General features: G+C 40.1%; 1 protein-coding gene across 1 annotated transcript; it reads right to left on the bottom strand.

The window, feature by feature from the left end:
- Positions 1 to 465: 465 nt before the first annotated feature.
- On the bottom strand, positions 466 to 20755 carry NSUN2 (NOP2/Sun RNA methyltransferase 2). The gene is made up of 19 exons (XM_035552664.2): positions 20553 to 20755; positions 20312 to 20469; positions 20119 to 20223; positions 19891 to 19996; positions 19172 to 19243; positions 17444 to 17528; positions 16244 to 16436; positions 15807 to 15881; positions 13585 to 13715; positions 10033 to 10106; positions 7491 to 7621; positions 6815 to 6911; positions 5644 to 5819; positions 5046 to 5138; positions 4467 to 4602; positions 3045 to 3125; positions 2678 to 2816; positions 1672 to 1711; positions 466 to 1037 (listed from the first exon to the last, which is right to left on the bottom strand). Exons 1-19 carry the CDS (start codon positions 20616 to 20618, stop codon positions 632 to 634), a joined length of 2364 nt encoding a protein of 787 aa, XP_035408557.1. The 5' UTR covers positions 20619 to 20755; the 3' UTR covers positions 466 to 631.
- Between the last annotated feature and the right edge of the window lie 95 nt (positions 20756 to 20850).

Below are 20850 nucleotides of genomic sequence, written 5' to 3'. Positions count from 1 at the left end.
TGCATTCTGCATTTTTTTTGCCAGGATGCTGCGCATTATTTTATTTGAATAAATGAAATAGGTTTTTAGTTAGGTATCCTATATGTTTGTGTAGTTGTATGCATACTTGCAATGATTCCCTGATCCAGTAAAAAAAAAAAAAAAGCATGTAAATAGTACTCAGGGTGGGTGGTTGGTAGGGTAAACAATCTTAAAGGAAAAAATGTTATTTCTAGAACTTTTATGCTTTGAATGAAACACCGTGGGTTTTTTTTTGTTTGTTTTTTTTGGTTGTTGTTTGCTTGTTTTATTCTGAAGGAAGTCTTCATAAAATGCAGAACAGTTCCAGAGACAGTTTGAAATGGAATAATGGTATGTACAAATAAAGACAGGCTTTAGATTTTATTGGTGCATGGTCCATTGCCAGCAACAGACACTCAACCCACCAGTGAAACTGAGCTTAAAAATGGTACAAATAAGACATGCTTGAGGAGAAATCTCTTTATAGTTTTGATTTAAAAAATAAAATAGGTTAAACTTTAAAAAAAGAAACATCACATCCCAACTGAAACTTTAAAATATTCTTCTATATTAAAAGCAAAAGACTGAATGTGAGTTCTCATAGAAGCAGCTAAGTAACAGAGAAAGAAATTTAATCTTTCACATCATTTGTATCACTGTCTTTACTTTCCTTGCTTACATGATTGTTGTTATTTTTACTAAACTGACCCAAATCCTCAATTTTATTTTCTACTTCCATAGCACTGCTTTCCACAGGACTGTGAGAAGATTCTTCACCTATTTCTGCTTCCATTTTTGTGACTAAATCATGTTCTTTATCTTCCACATCCATTCCTTCCTCCGTTTGCGCTGCTCTGTATTGACCTTCTTCCTCTGTTTTACCTTCTGATTCCTCCTCTTTCCTCTTTGCTTTAAACACTTCAACTCCCATCATCCTCAGGTAATGAAGTCTCTCATTCTTGGGCACAAAGGCACGGAGTGATGTCTTTCCTTGCCAACCACATAGCACTATAGGACACTGAAGCTCATCAGGTTTTCTACAAACAAGCAGTTACATTTGATCAACTAGGAAAAGGTGAATCTTGAAAACAATTTTATAGGCATATCCTGATAAACAAACACAATCTTTAACAGTAAATGCAATTTATAACTATTTGTAGGAGATACAAGTACTTTGTTCGTAACTTCAATATCTAAACATGTAGCTGCTTGTCTACCAGCAAGGAAGGAAAAAAAAAAATGAAGCTCAAGGCTATTAATGTCTGCAACATGTAAAATGATTTTCTGGCTCTGACGGCTTCTAAAACTAATTTAAGCAACAGTGAGATATAAGCTTACATTTAAAAAGATACCTCAAAAGCTTAGGCAAAAAAATATGAACAACGGAAATGTTTATTTTTTTCCTATTCCTTAACAGGGAAACAAAAACATCACATGCAACGATACTGTGCATCTCTGGCAGAACTAGTGGCTCTCCTTTATAGAGCTAGAGTCCACAATTGTTTTTGAAAGCACAAAGCCAAGATAACTTCTTTACCTTCTAGTTCATGGCATTCTGTCTAGCTTTATTGTTGATATCAATGCATCTCCACTTTTGTTTATTGCAGAGTGAAAACAAGTTCTTGTCCAAATTTTAAAAGCAAGTAAATGGAAACCAACATATCTACTTACTCGGGGTCTGGGTCATACTTCAGAACTATACTTCCCATCGCTAGGGCACGGGGAGTGGGGAGAAAAACAACAGATGTGTCACTTGGTGCAATGTTAATGTTGAATGATTGTAATTAGAAAAATATTGAAAAAACACAACATTTTTAGACAGCCTCACAGCATGACTTCAACAGCTGATTAGCAGTTACCTACATCAATAGCATAAATTATAGACAAAGCAGTGCTTATTTATTTATTTATTTTGGCAGACCAAAAATATTTACAGTTACATCAGCAATTGCCTAAAAAGGCCCCTAAAGCAAACAAATTAAGCTACAAAACCACATAGTGGATTAATTCACTCAGAAAATCCAGCACGGAACTTTTACTTAAGTAAAAGGGACATGGTTTAGTGGCTGATATTGGTGGTAGGGGGACAGTTGGACCAGCTATCTTGGAAGACTTTTCTAAGTTTTCTAAGATTCTATGATAAGAGTATGCCCTCCCAAACTTTATTTCTGAAGTTTTTCCCATTTTGTCTCATCACATATCAAAGTAGAAGAACCAGTGATGACTTGGAAATAAAATGATATAAATAAACAGAAAAAAACTCTTAATTTCTTCAAGCACCCAGCACAGAGGAAAAAAAAAATCAGCATGAGTACATATTGCTCCCCATATTTAAGACAATAAAATCTGAGTACCTAAATTTGATACACAGAATCATGAGAAACAATTCCAGATGACAAGGACTTTCAACTGGCACACTCGGAGGAGCAAAGATCAATAGTGAATCTAAAAATCTTTCTTCAGGTATTTTAAACCTTTCTGTGACCAGAAAGGACTACAAACCCTAGTAGTACACAGGGCTTCAGTAATGCTTAACTACCTAATTAACAGGTTTAAGACAACTTTAGTCATTTTTTTTAAGCAAATACAGTTTATGTGACAGGATTTTTTTTTCCAGTTTTCCATTTTAAACATCATATAATGATCGTTTTGTCATATCACAAACTAGAAGACTTACCCATGTCTTTGACTTTCTTCTGTGTTTCACTGCTAAATTTACTTAAGAATGGATTTTCCTGGGTTAGCAGAATTTTAACATCTTCTATGCAGACATTTATAATCCTTGCATGAATGAATGGGTATAGAGTATATATTCCCTGTATAATAGATAAATATAATTATTTTGAAATGCAGCCTCTGCTTTCTGAAGGAGAAATGTTAAAAACAGTACATGCTTTAGCCAATACCAGAAGACAATTTTCAAATGTTAAAACATCCTGAAAATACAAATTGCCCTTAATCTGACAAATTTAGTGCCAACTGTGCTCTAAGCTCAAGAGGACACCAAGGCTATCTTCTCTGAAAACACAATACTATATAATTACCTCTTGTGCTAATCTGAAGGCACATCCAAACTGCTCACCATCACTGTTGCGAGACCAGACTTTTATCCCTGTGTTAATAACCTGCAAATAGCAAAGCAAATAAGCATCATGAAAGAGTACAAATTCAAAATTACCACTTTGCTTTTCTTCAACTGCTCGACTAAAACTAGGAAAAAAGGCTAACTCTGACACATCTGCTCGTTTGCACTAGGCACTTATTTAAATTCATGTGAAGATTCATTCAAGGAAGAAAGGAATTTCCAATATCAAAATACAGTTCTCTCTCAAGTCAGACAACTTTTATTCCTTTCCATGTTGAAAACTGAACAATGAGAAAAAGAGGTAGTCTTAAAATGAGGGCACCCAACTATCAAGGTCTAATTTTAATCTTTGTCAGAAATTTCTGTGTGATTCTGGGAAAGTCAATCAAGGACAGGATTTTAAAAACAGAGATGCTTAATATTAGGACACATATCCTTTGTGGTACCCAAAGTCTTACTGTCTAGTGAAACGCACCAGTTTCTTGAAATTTTCAGTTTTGTAGCCATTTCCTGCATGTGGGATAAAATAATAAGTATTTATCTATCTTGAAGACCTGTAATGCGTACTGGACATGCTCAGAAATTTTCAGTTTTCAACTGAACAAGACCCTAAACCACATCTGATCTAGCTTTGAAGTCAGACCAGTTTATTCAATGACTTTTAAGGCAAATCTTTAGCATTTAGACTATTTATTTATTTATTATGACTTCCATTTAGCATGGGAGTCATAAACACTAAGATGCATTTGAAGATTCCCAATGCAAACTATCCTCCATGGCCTGACAAATCCATTTAGCATGGGAGTCTTATTAAAGAAAATAAATAATTTTCCTCCTCTATCTGTAATTCACAAAAAATATTTTGTATGTCAACATTATTTGGCTTAACCGTTTTATAAAACATTCAGTTGTTGAAATTACTTTAAACAATGCCCCCATATAACGCACACAGTTAATAGTTCAACTGAAGTCAGCTGTTGTTTTTGGTAGGCTTTCAAGGTCTTAATACCTCCTATAAGGGGCTCATATCTACAACAGCATCAACGTAAACTTGTGATTACTTGTGAAAGTACTTGAAGATCACAGAAGAATTCATGTACACACACAGTGCAGCAGTTATATAGTCCCCTCCTCTATTTTTAAGTTCCCTTCCACCTGCCAAGCATAATAGTGATTTTAATCTTGGAGACTGATATTTACCTCTCTGAGGTAGTACTTCATCTCTCTAACAGAGGATGGAAACAGAGGAAAACATTCACTCAGACTAAGAAGACACCTATTAGAGGGCTACTTTTCCATATGAATGGTAAACTCTGCAAAAAAAAAGTTAAAGTAGGCATCCACTGATGCTTACAATCTCTGTTGTGAAGATGAACCATACCTTCATCTTTTCACTGTTGTTCAAAAGCACGTTCCTTAGCTCCTTAGAAACCATGTACAGCTGTCTCTTCTTTCCTTCTTGAGTTCGAGTTAGTAAATTCATCTTGGGAAACGAAGGGTCCAATGCATAAAACTTCCTGTGGCCATATAATAATTGTTTTGGTTAAATGAACAATGAAATCACATACTCAAAATGTACAGATTAGCATATTTGCTCAAGCTATCTCTACAAACACCTTCAGTCACTTGACACTGGCTTCAGTACACAAAAACTAACATTTCTGAGATTTCTAAGTACAAAAAACCTAACACTTCTAAACATGAGAAAAGATTCTCAGTCATAAATACTAAGACGCATTTGAAAATTTCCAATGCAAACTATCCTCCATGGCCTGCCAAATTCAGACATTTTAGACTTTCATTTTAAGAGCTCAAATGTGGAGGAGAGGGGCATCTTGTAAAAAGTTAGGGAAAAAGCTTATGTATGATCGAGTAGACCCATCTTGTGTGACTAACTAAATTATTAATATTCCTAGACTATTCATAATCCTACTGCAAAAACAGAAACGTTTTTTCTTACTGGATAGGTTCGAACAACGGATCATCTTCAGGGAGAAACACAAAAGGATCTTCTTTAAAACCAAACATCTTCATTTTTTTAGACGGTGGTGGTCTAAAAAGCAAATACCATTGTCAATTTTAGCAAAAAGTAATCAGTTTAGAATCAGTATATCCAGTTCATTTAGTTAACACTTGTCTTATTATAATGGTAGCATGCCAAACTCGATACTGACATTTTCCTGTACTTCAGTAAGACAATACTACCTATAATTTAACCTCTTAAAAGGAGGAAGTGAAAGTAGTGCTTGAGAGCAGAAACCACATAAAGAAGTACGCAGAGGTTTGTGAGAGAAAAATTCTGGAGGCAGTTAAAGATCTTCCAAAGGTTAACTTCTTTTCCTTGACAGAGAATAAAGAGCTAACAGACTTTGCAAATGCTAATAGGCAAGATGGTCATTTTCTAATTTGCTTAAATACAAGACAGACACAGTAATGTAGACAACTGAGCAAATTCAGTAATTCTTATTGACCCATTTCTAAAAGTGTCCAATAACAGAAGAACTAAACAACACTCAGCAATAATGAGGCTGCCACAAGACGAATACTTAGTCTCTTACCCACATACTCCTCCTTTTTTGCTTTGCTCAGTGTCTGAATTCTGAGATTCCTGCATTTTCTTAGACTCTTCATTTTCAGCAAGCGTTGGTTCCTCAGCAGTATCTTCAGAACCATCATCTGCATTCGTTGTTGTTACTTCAGCATCTCCTGTTCTTTGTGGTAATTTCTGATGAACCTATTTCAAACAAAGTATTTTCAACAAAGCCAAAGCAGTACTTAATTGGTAACAAAAGGTACCTATGTCCTCTCTTTGCACATGCTTAGTTCTATCAATTTGTATGGAAGTGCTTCAACAGATCCATTTAGTTAGTTAATCTAACTACAGAGGCCCACAGGTTGCATTTACCGCTAAGCATGGCTCTAGACAATGTCATATCAAGTTTACAAGAAAGGTATTCTTGTACCATTTATAAAATCACGTTCAAGCATTCACAGAGATGATCACTTAAAGCCAGGACCTGCTGCTTTCCTCCTAGCACTCAAAATGACACACACAGCCTGCTGCACAAGATGTGCAGCATTAAACTGCACTTGAGTGCTACAGCATTAAACTTAGAACAGTATAAACTATTTGGATGACACTTACTTCTGAACAAAAGCTTTCTCCTTAGTGCCACTGAAGTTTTACTCATAAGGGCTTCTAACGAATTCAAATAAATTGAAACAGCTAAAAGGGATTCACACAAGAAGTTTCTCAAAGATACAAGCAGTCTAAGAGATCAGACGAGTCATATCAACTTAAAATGCTAATAATTAAAAACCACACAACTGACAACAATGGATCAAAATCAAATGGCTGAAGCTGCTGCTGCTCCTTACAGTTTTACGTCCATTCCCCCTGTTGATGATCTGCTGGACTCTTAATCTGCTAGCAAATCACTTCTGAGCAACCCATCACATAGTAAGATACAGTAAATTCAGAATTAGCTTACAACACAGTAGAAAAAAAAACTTTAGCAAACAGATCACACAGCTGAAGGCAGTGACAGCTTTAGCTACCCTGTCCAATCTGCTTCTGTAATTCTTTCACAGTCTTAATTTTCTGTTCAACTTTTATCTTGCTATTTCACAATGATTTCAGAATTCCCTTTTTCTCCCATATTAAAAGAAGACCGTAAATTCCAGAAATGTTATTGAAAGGTAGCATTTTGCTCTTTTAAAAGAAGTTACCTTAGGCTGGCGTTTGTTCCATGGCATTGGAGATTTTTTTATTAAAACAGCCACAAAAAAGCCTCCTGTGTTCTGGTGATGCGGCAATATCCTAAGACTAGAGGAAAAAAAAAAATTGCAACAGATTCATCATCAGCATTCAGACTCTTGCAAAGTACTGGAAGTGTCACATTTACTTTCAGAGTAAAGTATCCCTATCAGGATTGCGCAGATTTAATTCAAGGTAGGAACAGGATCTAAAATAGAGCGTTCTGACAAAATTACTTGCCTCAGTGCAACGCATTCATTTCACCATTCACATCTGAGCTTTAATGACTCATTTCTAAACACTATTTTTAGAATAGCCATGAAAAGTCCTTCATAGAAAATAAGTCACGGTGTTGAATTGATAACGCTTAGTATACTTTTCCAGTAATTTTGCCCATGTATCTTTATTGGTTGCAAAGAAGCTGACCTGTTGTATTAATACCTATTCCTTGTAAGCAACGTTCACTGAAATCTAAATATTATGTATTGACATTACCTATGAAGCAACCGAACTATATTCAGACCTATACAAGCATAGCGTAGACATACTGCAACACATTCCTAATCTGAACTCCTACTTATAATTTGCCCATCACTATAGAAGGTAGCCATCAAAACCTTGGAAAATCTACTCAGGAAAAACTCTTACCAACGCTCTAGATTCATTGCCTTTAGCTTCTCTTCATCCTTTACTGGAAACATAGTGGGACGTATTTGTGTTTGTCTATTTAAAGGCACATCTTTCCACTCTTCAAACCATTGTCCATCTTTCAGCATGACCTTCAAAGAGGAAATATAAATAACATGAACAATACTGGTCACCATTTCTAATTAAAATACTTTCAAACCAAGATTCAGATGCCTAAAAGTTATTTTCTGTTATAATAAATTAAGTTCTTTAAAGCACCTTATTTCTTTGAAGTGCACTGTACTCGTGCACTTAAGAGCAGGAGATTCTTGCCAGCCATGCCTCTTTGCTCTACTCTGCATGCTTCAAAAAGCATGCAGTCAAGTAAACACTGCTGCAGAATCAACTGCATTATCTCTGTTAAACTTCCAGAACGTATAGAACACCAAAATTCAAAGAAGGAAGGTCAAAAGTGGAATATATAAGATTAGTAAGCCATCACAGAGAGTATGTTACTTCTTTTTCTCCATGAGACTGGCTGTGAGACATCCTGCTACAGGCACCTTCCAAGCAGTATACAAAGAAGAATGCTAATCATTCTTCTTTGCATTCCAGGAGAGACAAGAAATGAGGAATCCCCATTTTATTTTTTAGGAAAGATATAAGAACAGAACCCCATGACAAATACAACGGTCACAGACAGCAATTTTTTTTAAGGAAAGCTACTTAACAACCATGTGTATAACATCATCTTATTCCACTGAAGGCTCAAAGCTTCTAAAGACTCTTAGGATATAAGCAAAAGTTCAGACACTGAACTAATTACACCTAAAATACTACTCTTTTGCAGATATTTCAAGTCCAAATATGCTGCATGCCATACTGCTAGATGGAGACAAGATAGACTGTGATTCTGAACTGTTTTCCTTTGCAAGTCATGAGTTCAGCTGGGGAAAAAAACCACAAGACTGATAAACAACTGGATGTGTAAACAAGTCTGGAATTATAGTGGATACTAGAGTAATTGCCCAACAGCCCTGCTCTGTTCAGTTTCGGTTTGCCAGTCAAACCTCCCAGTGTAACTGCTGGAATGACAAACCGTCAAAAAGAAGGTACCGAACTCCTCTCTATCACACGTTTTGCTAGCTTCTTGTTAAGGTAGAACAAAGACTAAAAGTGATGCAGAAGCAGATTACCATTACCCAAAGTTAAAAAGGTTCTTTCCTTCAAGATTATGAAATAAGTCATTAGAGTTCGCTCATCATCTGGCTTAAGGACAGAGTACTGAATGCTATTTCCAAGCATCTAAACATCACATGAACAAAACCTTCTTTTCCTTTTGCTGTTTCCAGAGATCTACAGTGAACTCACGCTCAGGAATATTTAACGTAATCACTAAGTCACAGAACTCCCATTGAACAGATGTTTCACCAGGAAACAAAAGACTATACCGAGCAAAAACCGTACCAAAGCAAGCTAATACATTCAGTGACAAGCTAGCCAGCAAGGCTTGAAAAGGATGTAGTAGCAGCAAATAAAGGCTGAAGAATGTCTTGCAAACTTCCAAATTTTATTAGCCTAGTTTTTTTAAGATACCCATTAGGGAGATTTGTATTTCAATTGCAATCACAGAAATAAATGTTCCTGGGAACCCAATATAATCTTTGCATCTTTATGTATATATTTTGTAGCCTTACACAGCACAAACAAAATTAAACAATGATTATAGAGCCAGTTAGGAATTTTACATTTACCTTTCAGCTACAAGAATACAATTGAAACTTATGGAACTATAACAGCCAAGAAGTCAGCCAGCTTTTCGGCTGGATTTCTAATAGCAGAACATAAGCAAACCTTTATTCTATGTATCTTGTTCATTAGCCTACACTCTGGCACAAACCTGCAAGGCACGTACCTATAAGTAAAATTTAATCAGAGCTCCTTTCCCTACTACCAGGATGGCTGCCTACTTCTCTTGATTATACGCTTAACTTACTAAGTTGAAGAAGCTTTGTGGTTTCCCCCCCCACCCCTTCCCTCCCTACTAGTCTGTTTCCAGAACTGAAATCAGATAAGGCCTGGAACAAAATACTGAACTTCTACTAGTACACTAGGATTACTCACATCACTGCAGTTTTTATAGTTTATTTCCATAGTGGATTTAACAGCGTTTACTTCCAAATGATTCAAATTGACCAGCTAAACAACTCTAATATCTAACAGCTACAGGCTGTAAAGAGGGAGGAAGAGGGCTAAATTAAGATGTGCCTGAGATTACGTTGCCCTCTACAGGCCATCAGCTGCACACCATAGGAAAGGAAATCATTCAGAAAGCAGAGGTGATAGAGCCAAGAAAACCAAAAGAAAAAGAGAGGAGCAGATGAGAAGACAAGAACTTACCATTAGAAAGATTCTACCTCTCTTCTCTACAATACTACGTAGTCTAAAACTCTAAACAGCAAGTTGCTAACATTATTTCAGCTCAATCTAATGTTTTGAAATTTCCATAATTTAACACATGACTACAGACCAAGAACATCACAGAAATACCATGTTAAAGTACCTTCCATTTTGTAATTCCTGGCATCCTCTTCAGACCTGGCAACTCAGAAGAGACATCAGCAAGTTCTAAGGCACCTGAAATGTCACAGATACAAAAAATTATTGAAAACACAATTTGAGAGCTGTTCTCCTAATTAACTTTTATAAAAATAGCTTTCCTTAAAGTTTTAAGACCACTTCAATGCCATTGCTTTTTAAGACTTCCAAGGAACAAAGTACAATACAATTACTACAGGGCAAATTAACAAGAAAGATGCTAATTGCTGCTCATACTAACTACAGATGTTTGCAACCAATAAATCAACCAAAAAACAATGGTTGGTTAGACACTTTTCCCAACTGCTACATAGAGTAATTCACCACAACCTATATAATTAAACATCAGCGTTCCAGGCAGTGCAGTCATAGAACAGCTTCTATTTTCATTTACTTAGCATTTGGATTCACAAAACTGCTTAAGTATTTTTCAAAGAAGTACTCTTCTGGGATGAAGAGTAACCTCATAATTACTTTTTTGTGATTCTGAATAGTTATTTAGAAATAAGGCAGACTTTTCTCATGTTTTGCACAATTTATCAACCTCTTCTACATGACTAAACATTTACTCTTACAGCAGCTAGCTGTATGTGACAGTTGAAGTAAGTCTTTCAAATAAATGAAAAAAGTGATACAGGTATACATATTCTAAAATGTCAAGTTGAATAAGATTCAAAATGTCATTTGTCTCTCTCCTTTGAATATTCTTGACTACTTCCAGCATGACTTCAGCTGATGCCTCAAGACTACATCAGACCAATCAGACATTAGACCAGGCATCAGAAATACTATAATTCCCAGCAGAGAAACGTGGTACAAAATTGCCCTCCTGCCCTGAGGGGAAAGGAAACACTGATGTGCTCCACAAGAAGCAGTATTACAAAGTGCTAGGTACTAAGGACTGACCTAAGCAATTCCTCAAGGTGCACTGCCCCTCACAGACCACTGCACTACTACTTTGTCCTTCTTTAGCCACATCTATACTCAAAGCCCTGTGAGGATAACATTTGCTCACTGGGATACCCAAGCGAGCCGTCCATATGCCATGGCCCAATACTGCAGTCAAGATGCTCACTTCCAAGTACTAAATTTGCACCAAATACTGCAATTGCTGGCCTCTGTCCATCTCCATTCTGGTTTGTGATCCTAGCCCAAACAGTCCTTAATACTTTCCAATCTTGTCATCATTCAACTTTTATCTCTGGCCTAACACAGCCCTCAAAAAAACACATATGTAACAACTTACTGGAAACAGACCTATGTTGTTCTTTCACTCAATCTGCCAAACAAACCACCTTTAAATAAAAATGTCTTTTGAGTGAAAATTAAATAGTCAATTCCAAATTATCTGCAGGCATTTTAGCTAAACTGCTGTTTCAGAGACAATGAGATTCCATACTTAATTTGGGGCCAGAATAGTGATTAGCGCAAAGAAAACATTGCACAGAACAGGCAATTCAATTCTATTTCCAGAGCTAGCACAACTCCAAGGAAGCTATATTATAGCTGCTTCTGTACTGTACTTGGCTCAAATTAATAAGCTCTGTGGAAAAAATCCTGCAAAATCCAGTCAGATGTCTTCAAACTTCAAGTTACTGACTCAGAAGAAAATGTCCCTCAGCTAAAGGAAATTTTGGCTACTGAACCCTAACAACACAAATTAATGCAGTGCACCTTCCCAGATCAATTTTTTCACCTCTTGTTACTTCAGGTGATTGAGAGTTAACAGCAGCATATGCAAGCCTTCACATGCAAGCCAAAAATGTACAAAAACACAAGCCCAAACAAATTAAAGTTACAAGCATGTTAAAACGTGAGTCAAAGGACGCTAATGGTATCAGTGACTCACACCTACTGGCACACAGGAACATTCCTCAAATTGCTTAAGGACAGTCAGATTTTTACTCCTATGGCATACATCAGTAAGATCCCACGCTGTGTTTTCCACAGGGAATGTGAACATCAGTCATGGTGCCCAACCAGTGGAATCAGTCAGAAGACAGGTAACACAGACTGACTTTCATTGACTCTACTGTACTCTTTTGTGTATCATTAACAGAACTAGGGACCATTCTTAACGGACCGATAAACTTCCAGCCAACCCCAAACTTGTGTGGGATGTGCTGCTCCAGCTGGATGCAGCTAACTCCATGGGGCCTGATGGGATTCATCCCAGGGTACTCTGGCTGATGTCAATGCCAGACCTCTCTCAATTATTTTTCAATGGTTCTGGGAATCTGGAGAGGTCCCAGTCAAATGAAAGCTGGCAAATGCTGTCCCAGTTGTCAAGAAGGGCGAGAAAGACGACCCTGGTAATTACAGGCCTGTCAGTCTCACTTCAGTGCCTGGTAAAATTATAGAGAAAATTGTTCTGTGTGGTATTGAAAAACACCTGAAGGACAACACAGTCATTGATTGGAGCCACTGTGTGTTCAAGATGGGAAGGTCCTGCTTAATGAACTTAATTTCTTTTATGACAATGTCACCCATCTAGTTGACCAAGGGAAACCAGCTGATGCAATCTTTTTTAGTTTCAATAAAGCTTTTGATACTGTTTCTCGAAGTATCCTTATGGACAAAATGTCCAGCACACAGCTAGATAAATACATAATATGATAGGTGAACAATTGACTTATGGATTGGACTCAAAGTGTTACAGGCTGGCAGCCAGTGGGGTTCCCTGGGGCTCCATTTTAGTTTTTCCTTCATGTTTTCATAAATTACTTGGATGCAGGACTTGAAGGAATATTGAGTTTGTGGAGCCGCTGACTCCCTCGAGGGCAGATATCTCTTTGCCTTCCAGAGAGATCTTGACAAATTAGAGAGCTGGGCAATCACCAACTACATGAAGTTTAACAAGAGAAAGCGCCAGATTCTGCACCAGGGAAACAGCAACCCTGGCTCTACGTAAAGACTGGGGGATGGGAAGCTGGAGAGCAGCCCCACATAATGGGATCTGGGGGTTTTAGTCAATAGCAAGTTGAATATGAGTCAACAGCGCGCCCTGGCAGCCAAAAGCACTAACTGTACCCTGGGGACCATCAGGAACAGCATCGCTAGCCAGTTGAGGGAAGCGATTGTCCTGTTCAGCTCTGTACTGCTGCCGCCTCACCTCAAGCACTGTGTGCAGTTTGGGGTGCCACGATATGAAAAGGACATAAAACTATTAGAAAGTGTTTAAAGGAGGGCTACAAAGATGGTGAAGGGTCTGGAAGGCAAGACATATGAGGAGTGTTTGAGGTCCCTTGGTTTGTTCAGCCCAGAGCAGAGCAGGCCGAGGGGAGGCCTCATGGCGGCCTGCAGCTCCCTCACGAGGGGAGCGAAGGGGCAGGCGCTGAGCTCTGCTCTCTGGGGACAGCGACAGGACCCGAGGGAACGGCATGGGGCTGGGACAGGGGAGGGTCAGGCTGGGGGTTAGGAAAGCTTCTGCACCCAGAGGGTGGTCGGACACTGGGACAGGGGGAGGGGAGGACTGAAAAAATAACATTTCCCCTACTATCCAAGATTGCATTCTCACCTTGACTCTTTTCCAGCAGAGCTGCGATTACAGCTTCATTTTCGATAGGATTCAATGAACATGTAGAGTATACCATTCTCCCACCTTCTGCCAGCTGTTCAACACCACGGGTCGCAATTCTTAACTGCAATCTAAAAGAACATTCTTGGTCTAATCAGGCATCATTCAGGAAACAGAAACATTTCCCACCATTATTTTTTCCAGGGGAAGCTATGGTACCTATACCTCAGACAAACAGCTCTCCATGGGCTAACTCAGCACATTCTGAGTTCAACGGTTGTCACCAACTGTAGTGGGTTTACGTGGCAAGGTTTTGGTAGCAGGGGGCCATAGGGTTGGCTTCTGTGAGAAGAATCTAGAAGCTGCCCCATGTTTGGTAAGGGCCCCCCTGCTGACCAGAGCTGAGCCCGTAAGTGATGTTGTTTGCGCCTCTATGAGAGCATATTTAAGACAGGGAAAAAAAAAAACTTTGTGCCACACAGCAGCTGGGAGAGTGAGAGGAGTGAGGAACAGCCTTGCAGGCACCAAGGTCAGTGAAGAAGGAGGGGGAGAGGTGCTCCAGGCACCGGAGCAGAAGTCCCCTGCAGCCTGTGGTGAGGACACCCGCCGGAGCAGATTCTGGGCCAGACCTGTAGCCCGTGGAGAGGAGACCACGCAGGAGCAGGTGACCTGGCAGGAGCTGCTGCCCGTGGGGGATCCAGGTTGGAGCAGTTTGCTCCTGAGGGAGGGACCCCGTGGTACGGACCCATACCTGGAGCAGTTCTTGAAGAGCTGCTGCCTGTGGGCAGCCCATGCCGGATCAGTTCAGCAAGGACTGCATCCTGTGGGAGGGACCCCACAGCACAGGGGATGAGAGTGACCGAGAAGGAGCGGCGGCGAAGAAGCGCTATAGACTGACCACAGCCCCCATTCCCCTGTTCCCCTGCGCTGCTCGGGGCGGGTGGGGCAGGGGGAGGAGGTGGAAGAGGGTGGATGGGGGGGAAGGTGTTTTTGGTTTCTTTCCTCTGTTTCTCGCTTCTCCGGCTTGTTAGTAATAGGCAATAAATCTTACTATCTCCCTATGTTGAGTCTGTTTTGCCCATCACGATAATTACTGCATGATCTCCCTGTCCTTATCTCAACCCTTGAGCCCTTTTCATTGTATTTTCTCCCTGTTCCTCTTTGAGGAGGGGGAGTGAGACAGCGGTTGTGGTGGAGCTCGGCCGCCCACCCCAGTAAAACCACCACACCAACACACAAATTAAAGTCAGTTGTAAACTGTCAGCTATCTCTATGCTGCACACACACTCACAATTACACCTGTTAAAACAGCAATTAGGTCAAACATTAATGGGACTGCATGGCAAGTCTTAACACAATATTCTCTATTTTGTTCTATCTAGTGCCCCATCAAGTTTATAATGAAGTATGCAAAACTAGAAAAATAACCCCCCAAGCCCTACTTTTTTCAGAAATCTAGAATTAAAATGAAGTGTAATATGACCGTTATCACAGACAAAAAAGCTTAGCTAACACTGGACTTCAGTGAAGAGTATCACTGAGCTGGATGACCAGCTGATACTGTAGCTGCATACTTACAGCTGAAATAAACCCTACAATTACCAATGAGTTACCAAGCAGTAACATGTCATCACAGGTCAGGTGAGTCACGCTAACTGACTGCATTCCCAGCTTGCAACAAATGCAAATAAAATGTTCTAAGTTTTTCATCTATGCTTAAATTATAGCTTTTTTACCTAGTACCTCGTACTAAGCTAAATACTCATTCACCATAAATTAACGTAAGTCAGTCTCAGGTAACTGAAACCATTTATGTATGGGCTCCAATATTCTAGAATACATTAGAACACCACTATTAAATTTTACAAGTTTCTGTGACTACATCAGTTATTTTCCATCAGTATTTCACCTGCATAATCACTAAGAATCCTATCCAAATTATCTGTTCCCTATTTTATTACTTACGCTGTAAAAATTAATTCACTGAATAGTAGTGTCATATATTCATAGCAATACAAGCAATTTCGATTTATACATCTCACTGGAGGTTGACCTCACACCTAAAATATTAACACTTTCTCAGAATATCATATAAGCTCTTGATTTGAGAGAAAAGTAACACTGCTTTGTCATATATTAATATACAAATGCATGCGAGTGCTAAAAAGGTAGGAAGATGAGGAGGAGAAATGAAAAGACAGATGTATAACAAGCATTTTTACCCATGGAGCTGTAAACTGTTCTGTGTTGTCCACTTCTTCCATACATCAATGTTTTTCCTCATGGTTCCATCTCCACTGTAACAGAGGTCAAACAAATTTGTATTATTTGTGGGTAAAATTCATTCCATATCCAAGTCATTTACAATTGCAAAAAATTAACAGTCCCTCTCCCATGTTACGCTGTATTGTTTATTTCTATGCTGTATTTGTATTTTAATATTCTGAGCATAAAATGAAAATTTGTAACCCTTCAGCTAATCAAATTTAAGTACCACTTGGAATAATAAAAGGCTACCTTGATTTGGTATCCCCTCACCTACGACAGTTTAAGAGATTCACCTCTTTTGGACGTAACCAAAAGTGGTAACACAGTAAGCAACACAGAAAACATAACTTGGTAACACAAAAACTGAAGTACTTGTATGCATGCAAGATACCTGCAGGGGACGTCACATAAAATCCTGTCATAGAAGAGGACCTCTTTTTTTCCATCAACGTCTATTTGTAGATTAGGAATACTGGAGGCATCGTGATTTACCACCATGATGCATGGACTGTTTAATCTTTTAGCCTGATGAACCAGCAAATAGCACCGCTTGTTGTCAACATCGTTAGCAATTACAAAACCCTCTGTGAACATAAAACAGTGGGAAGAAGTGTTACTATTTAACAGCTAAATAATTTACAGAGTGGCTTGCTTTATCTTCAAATTTGTGCAGATCTTTTACTAGAGATTCTTATTTAGAGGACCATTTATAAATAGAGGACCCCTAACTGAAAATAAATTAAGAATGGTAAGGTTTAACTAATGTGACAAATTAATCTCAAGATTTCTAGTTTTCATGCAGCTGAGTTTCCAAAGCACAACCAAGGGCCCTTCTCGTTGTCAAAGCTAAACCCTCGGAGATAAAACCTCCACCACCACCAAAGACAATCTCTGTGTTACCCTGAAAATCTGCTGATGTACAGGAAAAACCCAACCCCCAAATTCGCAATTTATAGAGACAGCATTTTCTGTGAGCATCTAAGTAAAGGTAAAGATTTGAGGGTGGTGAGGCAGTGGTGCAGGCTGCCCAGAAAAGCTGTGGATGCCCCATCCCTGGAGGCGTTCAAGACCAGGCTAGATGGAGCTTTGGGCAACCTGGTCTAGTGGAAGGTGTCCCTGCCCATGGCAGAGGTGGGGTGGAACTGGGTGATCTTAAAGGTCCCTGCCAACCCAAACCATTCTAGGATTCTGAAGTTTAAAGAAAGATAATTATGATAATCTTAATTTAAGGCTGAAACACCTTAAGCCAAGTGCTTGCAGGATACCAGTAGAACATAAAGACACGCAGACCACCACCTAGTAAATGAACTTGATTTACATACAAAAATTAATCTGTGATCACATCTGTTGCGTTCGCAGCTGTGAAGATAAATAATCCATCTCTCTTATTCAAGCCAAGGAAGCCCACAATGTTTCAAGAAAAAAGCAGGGGTACTTTCCATCTCATATAATTCAACCAACTATGCAATTCAGTACATAGTTAAATGCAGTTGCTATCTGTGATATTAATCTACTACATTACTGTGATATTATCTACAAAAAGGGGGAAATTTAAAGCCACAAATTTTTTTGCTAATTTTTCTGAACTTACTGGGAAAAGGATCGTTCATGTCTGCATGCAACATTTCAATGAGCTGTGCAGTCTTAGATCCTGGTGCAGCACACATATCTAGAATCTAAAAAGACAAAAAGATTTAAAAAAAACAAACAAGCCCTACCTTCTACGTACTTGAAAACTATGCTATGTATTCTTGGTTAAATACATATTTTTTGCATATAAATGCAAAATGATTATGATTACTCAGAACACTGATCTGCAAGAAACTACAAAGTACAGTTCTGTTCTTTAAATGCATCAAGAAAAACAGTTTTATCTCTAAGGGTCTACAACATGAGAAGAACTTTGGCTTGTAGGGAACATCTAAAGCAGCGGAAAAAAAAACACAATCGAAATAATCTATCTCCCAGACTCTTGGTGCAACAGGATAAAAATGGGACAAGTTTGCATAGATCCTCATGTTAAGCTCCCGGTAAAAATAAGACTAAATTGGAAAGCAGACCCCAATGAAACTTAAAGAATCGCTTTGTAAGACACGATGTACAGAACATGCTGGTTAAGCATGATAAATAACCTGGAACACTGGTCATTACAAGCAACTCTGAATATACGGCAATAAGAACCACAGAAGTTCCTAAACGACAATAGCTAAGGCACCGCTACAGCAGCTCTTCGTTGCCTAATCACAAGAGAGGATAAAGAACTTACTCCGATTTATGAGGAAATTTGTGAAATTTTACTTGCATTTCTGCTAAGCACTCACTGGAATACAGTCACCTAAGTTAAATACGCGATGCAAAAAATGTACACTGCTACCCCAGTATAAGCAATACAAATAAAGCACGTGCGAAAATATTCAGACAATTTGTGTTTTACATCAAGTCAAACACATTTACTACCTGTTCAACCCCACACGAAACTCAAAATCCACCTGTGACTCGTTAGGACAACCTCTATCGCTCAATCCTTTCAGTGAAGAGAAAGGGAGATTTAAAATTTTTATAAAGAAGTGCACAACACGGCTGCTTAAGATCACAGGGCACTTTTAACTAGCTCCCTGACACAGATTAAAAGAGTAAGGCCACCTGACTGACATTCATTCTGACCTGAAGTACAGTGCGTGCAAACATGGCCAAGTTTAGAACAGGAAGTCTGCTACCAGATACTTCCATCCCTACGATCTGCCATTAGAAAGTGTCTCGTGCATTCCTTAGCCACCTCAAATTTAAGTTAGCAACCTATAATTTTCAGCCACCATCATCAGCAGGTTTCAGCTCACCGAAATTACTTTGCCTAATAGATACACAGATCGGAAGTTTGCAGCTTCTTCAAAAGGTATGAAGGACTGAAAATCAGCTGGTAGAGAACATGACTATTGGGATCTGGAAAAGCATGTCTGTTCACAGCATGACAGATAACAGGAAGTTGAAACATTTAGTTACCTTACTTTAAAAGGGGGGTGTAACACAAAAAACAGAATACCTAACTTGGATACAGCTAATTACATTTACACACTGAAATTAAGATCACACAACTACATTAAAGCTAAGTCTTTTTTCCTTAGTATTGCTTATAGCTGAAAAAGCAGGTGTCCCTCTGACAATCAGTTTATGAACTGAACACTAGTTGAGTGCTGTGGCCTACGAACAGAAAGCATAAAACACGCCAACACAGAACATTAGCATTAATGCTGTCACTGTAGGTCCAGTTTAATCGTCACCTTCTAGGAAAAATGGCTAGCACGCGTTGTATTTTAGTTACCTTATGATGAGGATTAACATTAAGCAGCAGAGGTGGGATCATACTAACAGCCTCCTGACGACTGATATTTCCCTTAAAGGAAAAAAAAAAAAAAAACATTTGACAAGACAAAGCATTCGTTTTACAATAAACTTAAAGTAGTCAAAAACACAGCTTCAAACTTAGAATTAAATTATGTTACCATATAACAATCAGTACTTCCTCAAACTGGAATTTCAAAGAATTTCAGATTTACTCTGTTTCTATTAATTCTACAGGTGTGATTTCTGTTCAAAAGAAAAGAAAAACTGGCTTCAAACAAGTAAAAGTGTGAAACATCCGCTACTAGAGGTAAGTCTTGGTATGCATACACGTGGTTTTTACCCTGCTCAAGCATCTGTTTTTTTAACAGCAACCAATTAATGCAGAGGCACTCGTTTTCACATTACTCCAGATGCCTTTTTCATCTTCACATTCCCAACCAAAAAATTGCAATGAGTTTAGCAGAAATATTTGTAAGTGTAGTTATGTGCTGCAGTTATGGGATGAATCAACGTAATATGGAGCAATATAATGATGTACTGGAGTTACTGGATGAATCAATGAAATATAAAATCCAGATTTTTTCTGAGTCAGGCGATTTCTGGGAGGAAAGGCACTGCCTCGACTTGTCACGCCGTGCTGAAACACAACTCCACATGGGGCTGGAGAGCAGCGCCAGGACCTGACCGGGGACTTACACACTCGGTCTCGCTGACCAGGAACTGATGGAACTTCTCCAGCTGTGGCGACTTGCGTAGGATTTTTCTGCTCAGGTTGGTGTGCCAGGCTAACTCCTCTGGGTACCTGGGAGAGGGGAAAAAGAGATGGAAGAGGGTAAAAGGTGGGATTAAAGAGGGGAAAAAGGGGAATAAGTGGGGGAAGGAGGTGAGATGGTAGAGGAATAGGTGGGGAGGGGACTGGCTCACCAGCTCAGCGGCTGCGGCATCTCCACCTCCTGCCCGTCGACGCGGAGGCCGCGCAGCTCGGCGAAGAACCTGTCCTTGAGGCAGTGCCGGATCTCCCTGGCGTGGCTGCGGGGCGAGAGGCGAGGCTGAGGGCCGGGCCCCGTACCCACCGCCCGGCCCGTCTCGGCCCGGCCCGGCCCGGCCGCCCGCTCACCTCTTGTAGCCGGTGATGCGCAGCGTGGCGGGCAGCGGCTCGCGCAGCGCCGCCATGAAGGCGTCCCACTCGGCCGCGGGCACGACGGCCTGCTCCCGGTAGTACCGCTCGAACAGCTCGTTCTCCTTCACGATCTCGGGGTAGCCGCCGGACCAGCCCTGAAACACACCCATACCGTCACGCCGAGCCGCCACACCGCCCGGTTCGGCCCGGTTCGGCACGGCACGGCACGGTCCCTCACCGCCTGGTCCCCGCCGCCCCGCTCCTGCCGCTGCGGCCGCCGCCGGTCACGGGCCTTGCGGCCCATGGCGGCCAGGAGCCTGCCCAGCACCGTGATGGCGGGAGACGATTCGGCACCGCCGCCACGCGGCGCGGGCGCATGCGCCGTTCCACGCCTCCCACCGCCACCGCTGTCGCCGCCGCCCCGGCGGCTCCGCCGCCGCCCCGGCGCTGGCCCCGCCCCTCTGCGCTCATTGGTGCGCGGCGCCGCGTGGGGATGAATGGGGGCGCTCGGCTCCCCCCCCAGCCCCAGCTTCGTG

Source organism: Cygnus atratus, chromosome 2, assembly GCF_013377495.2.
Source record: "Cygnus atratus isolate AKBS03 ecotype Queensland, Australia chromosome 2, CAtr_DNAZoo_HiC_assembly, whole genome shotgun sequence".
Taxonomy (NCBI): Eukaryota; Metazoa; Chordata; class Aves; order Anseriformes; family Anatidae; genus Cygnus; species Cygnus atratus.
This window is presented reverse-complemented; position numbering and strand designations above follow the sequence as displayed.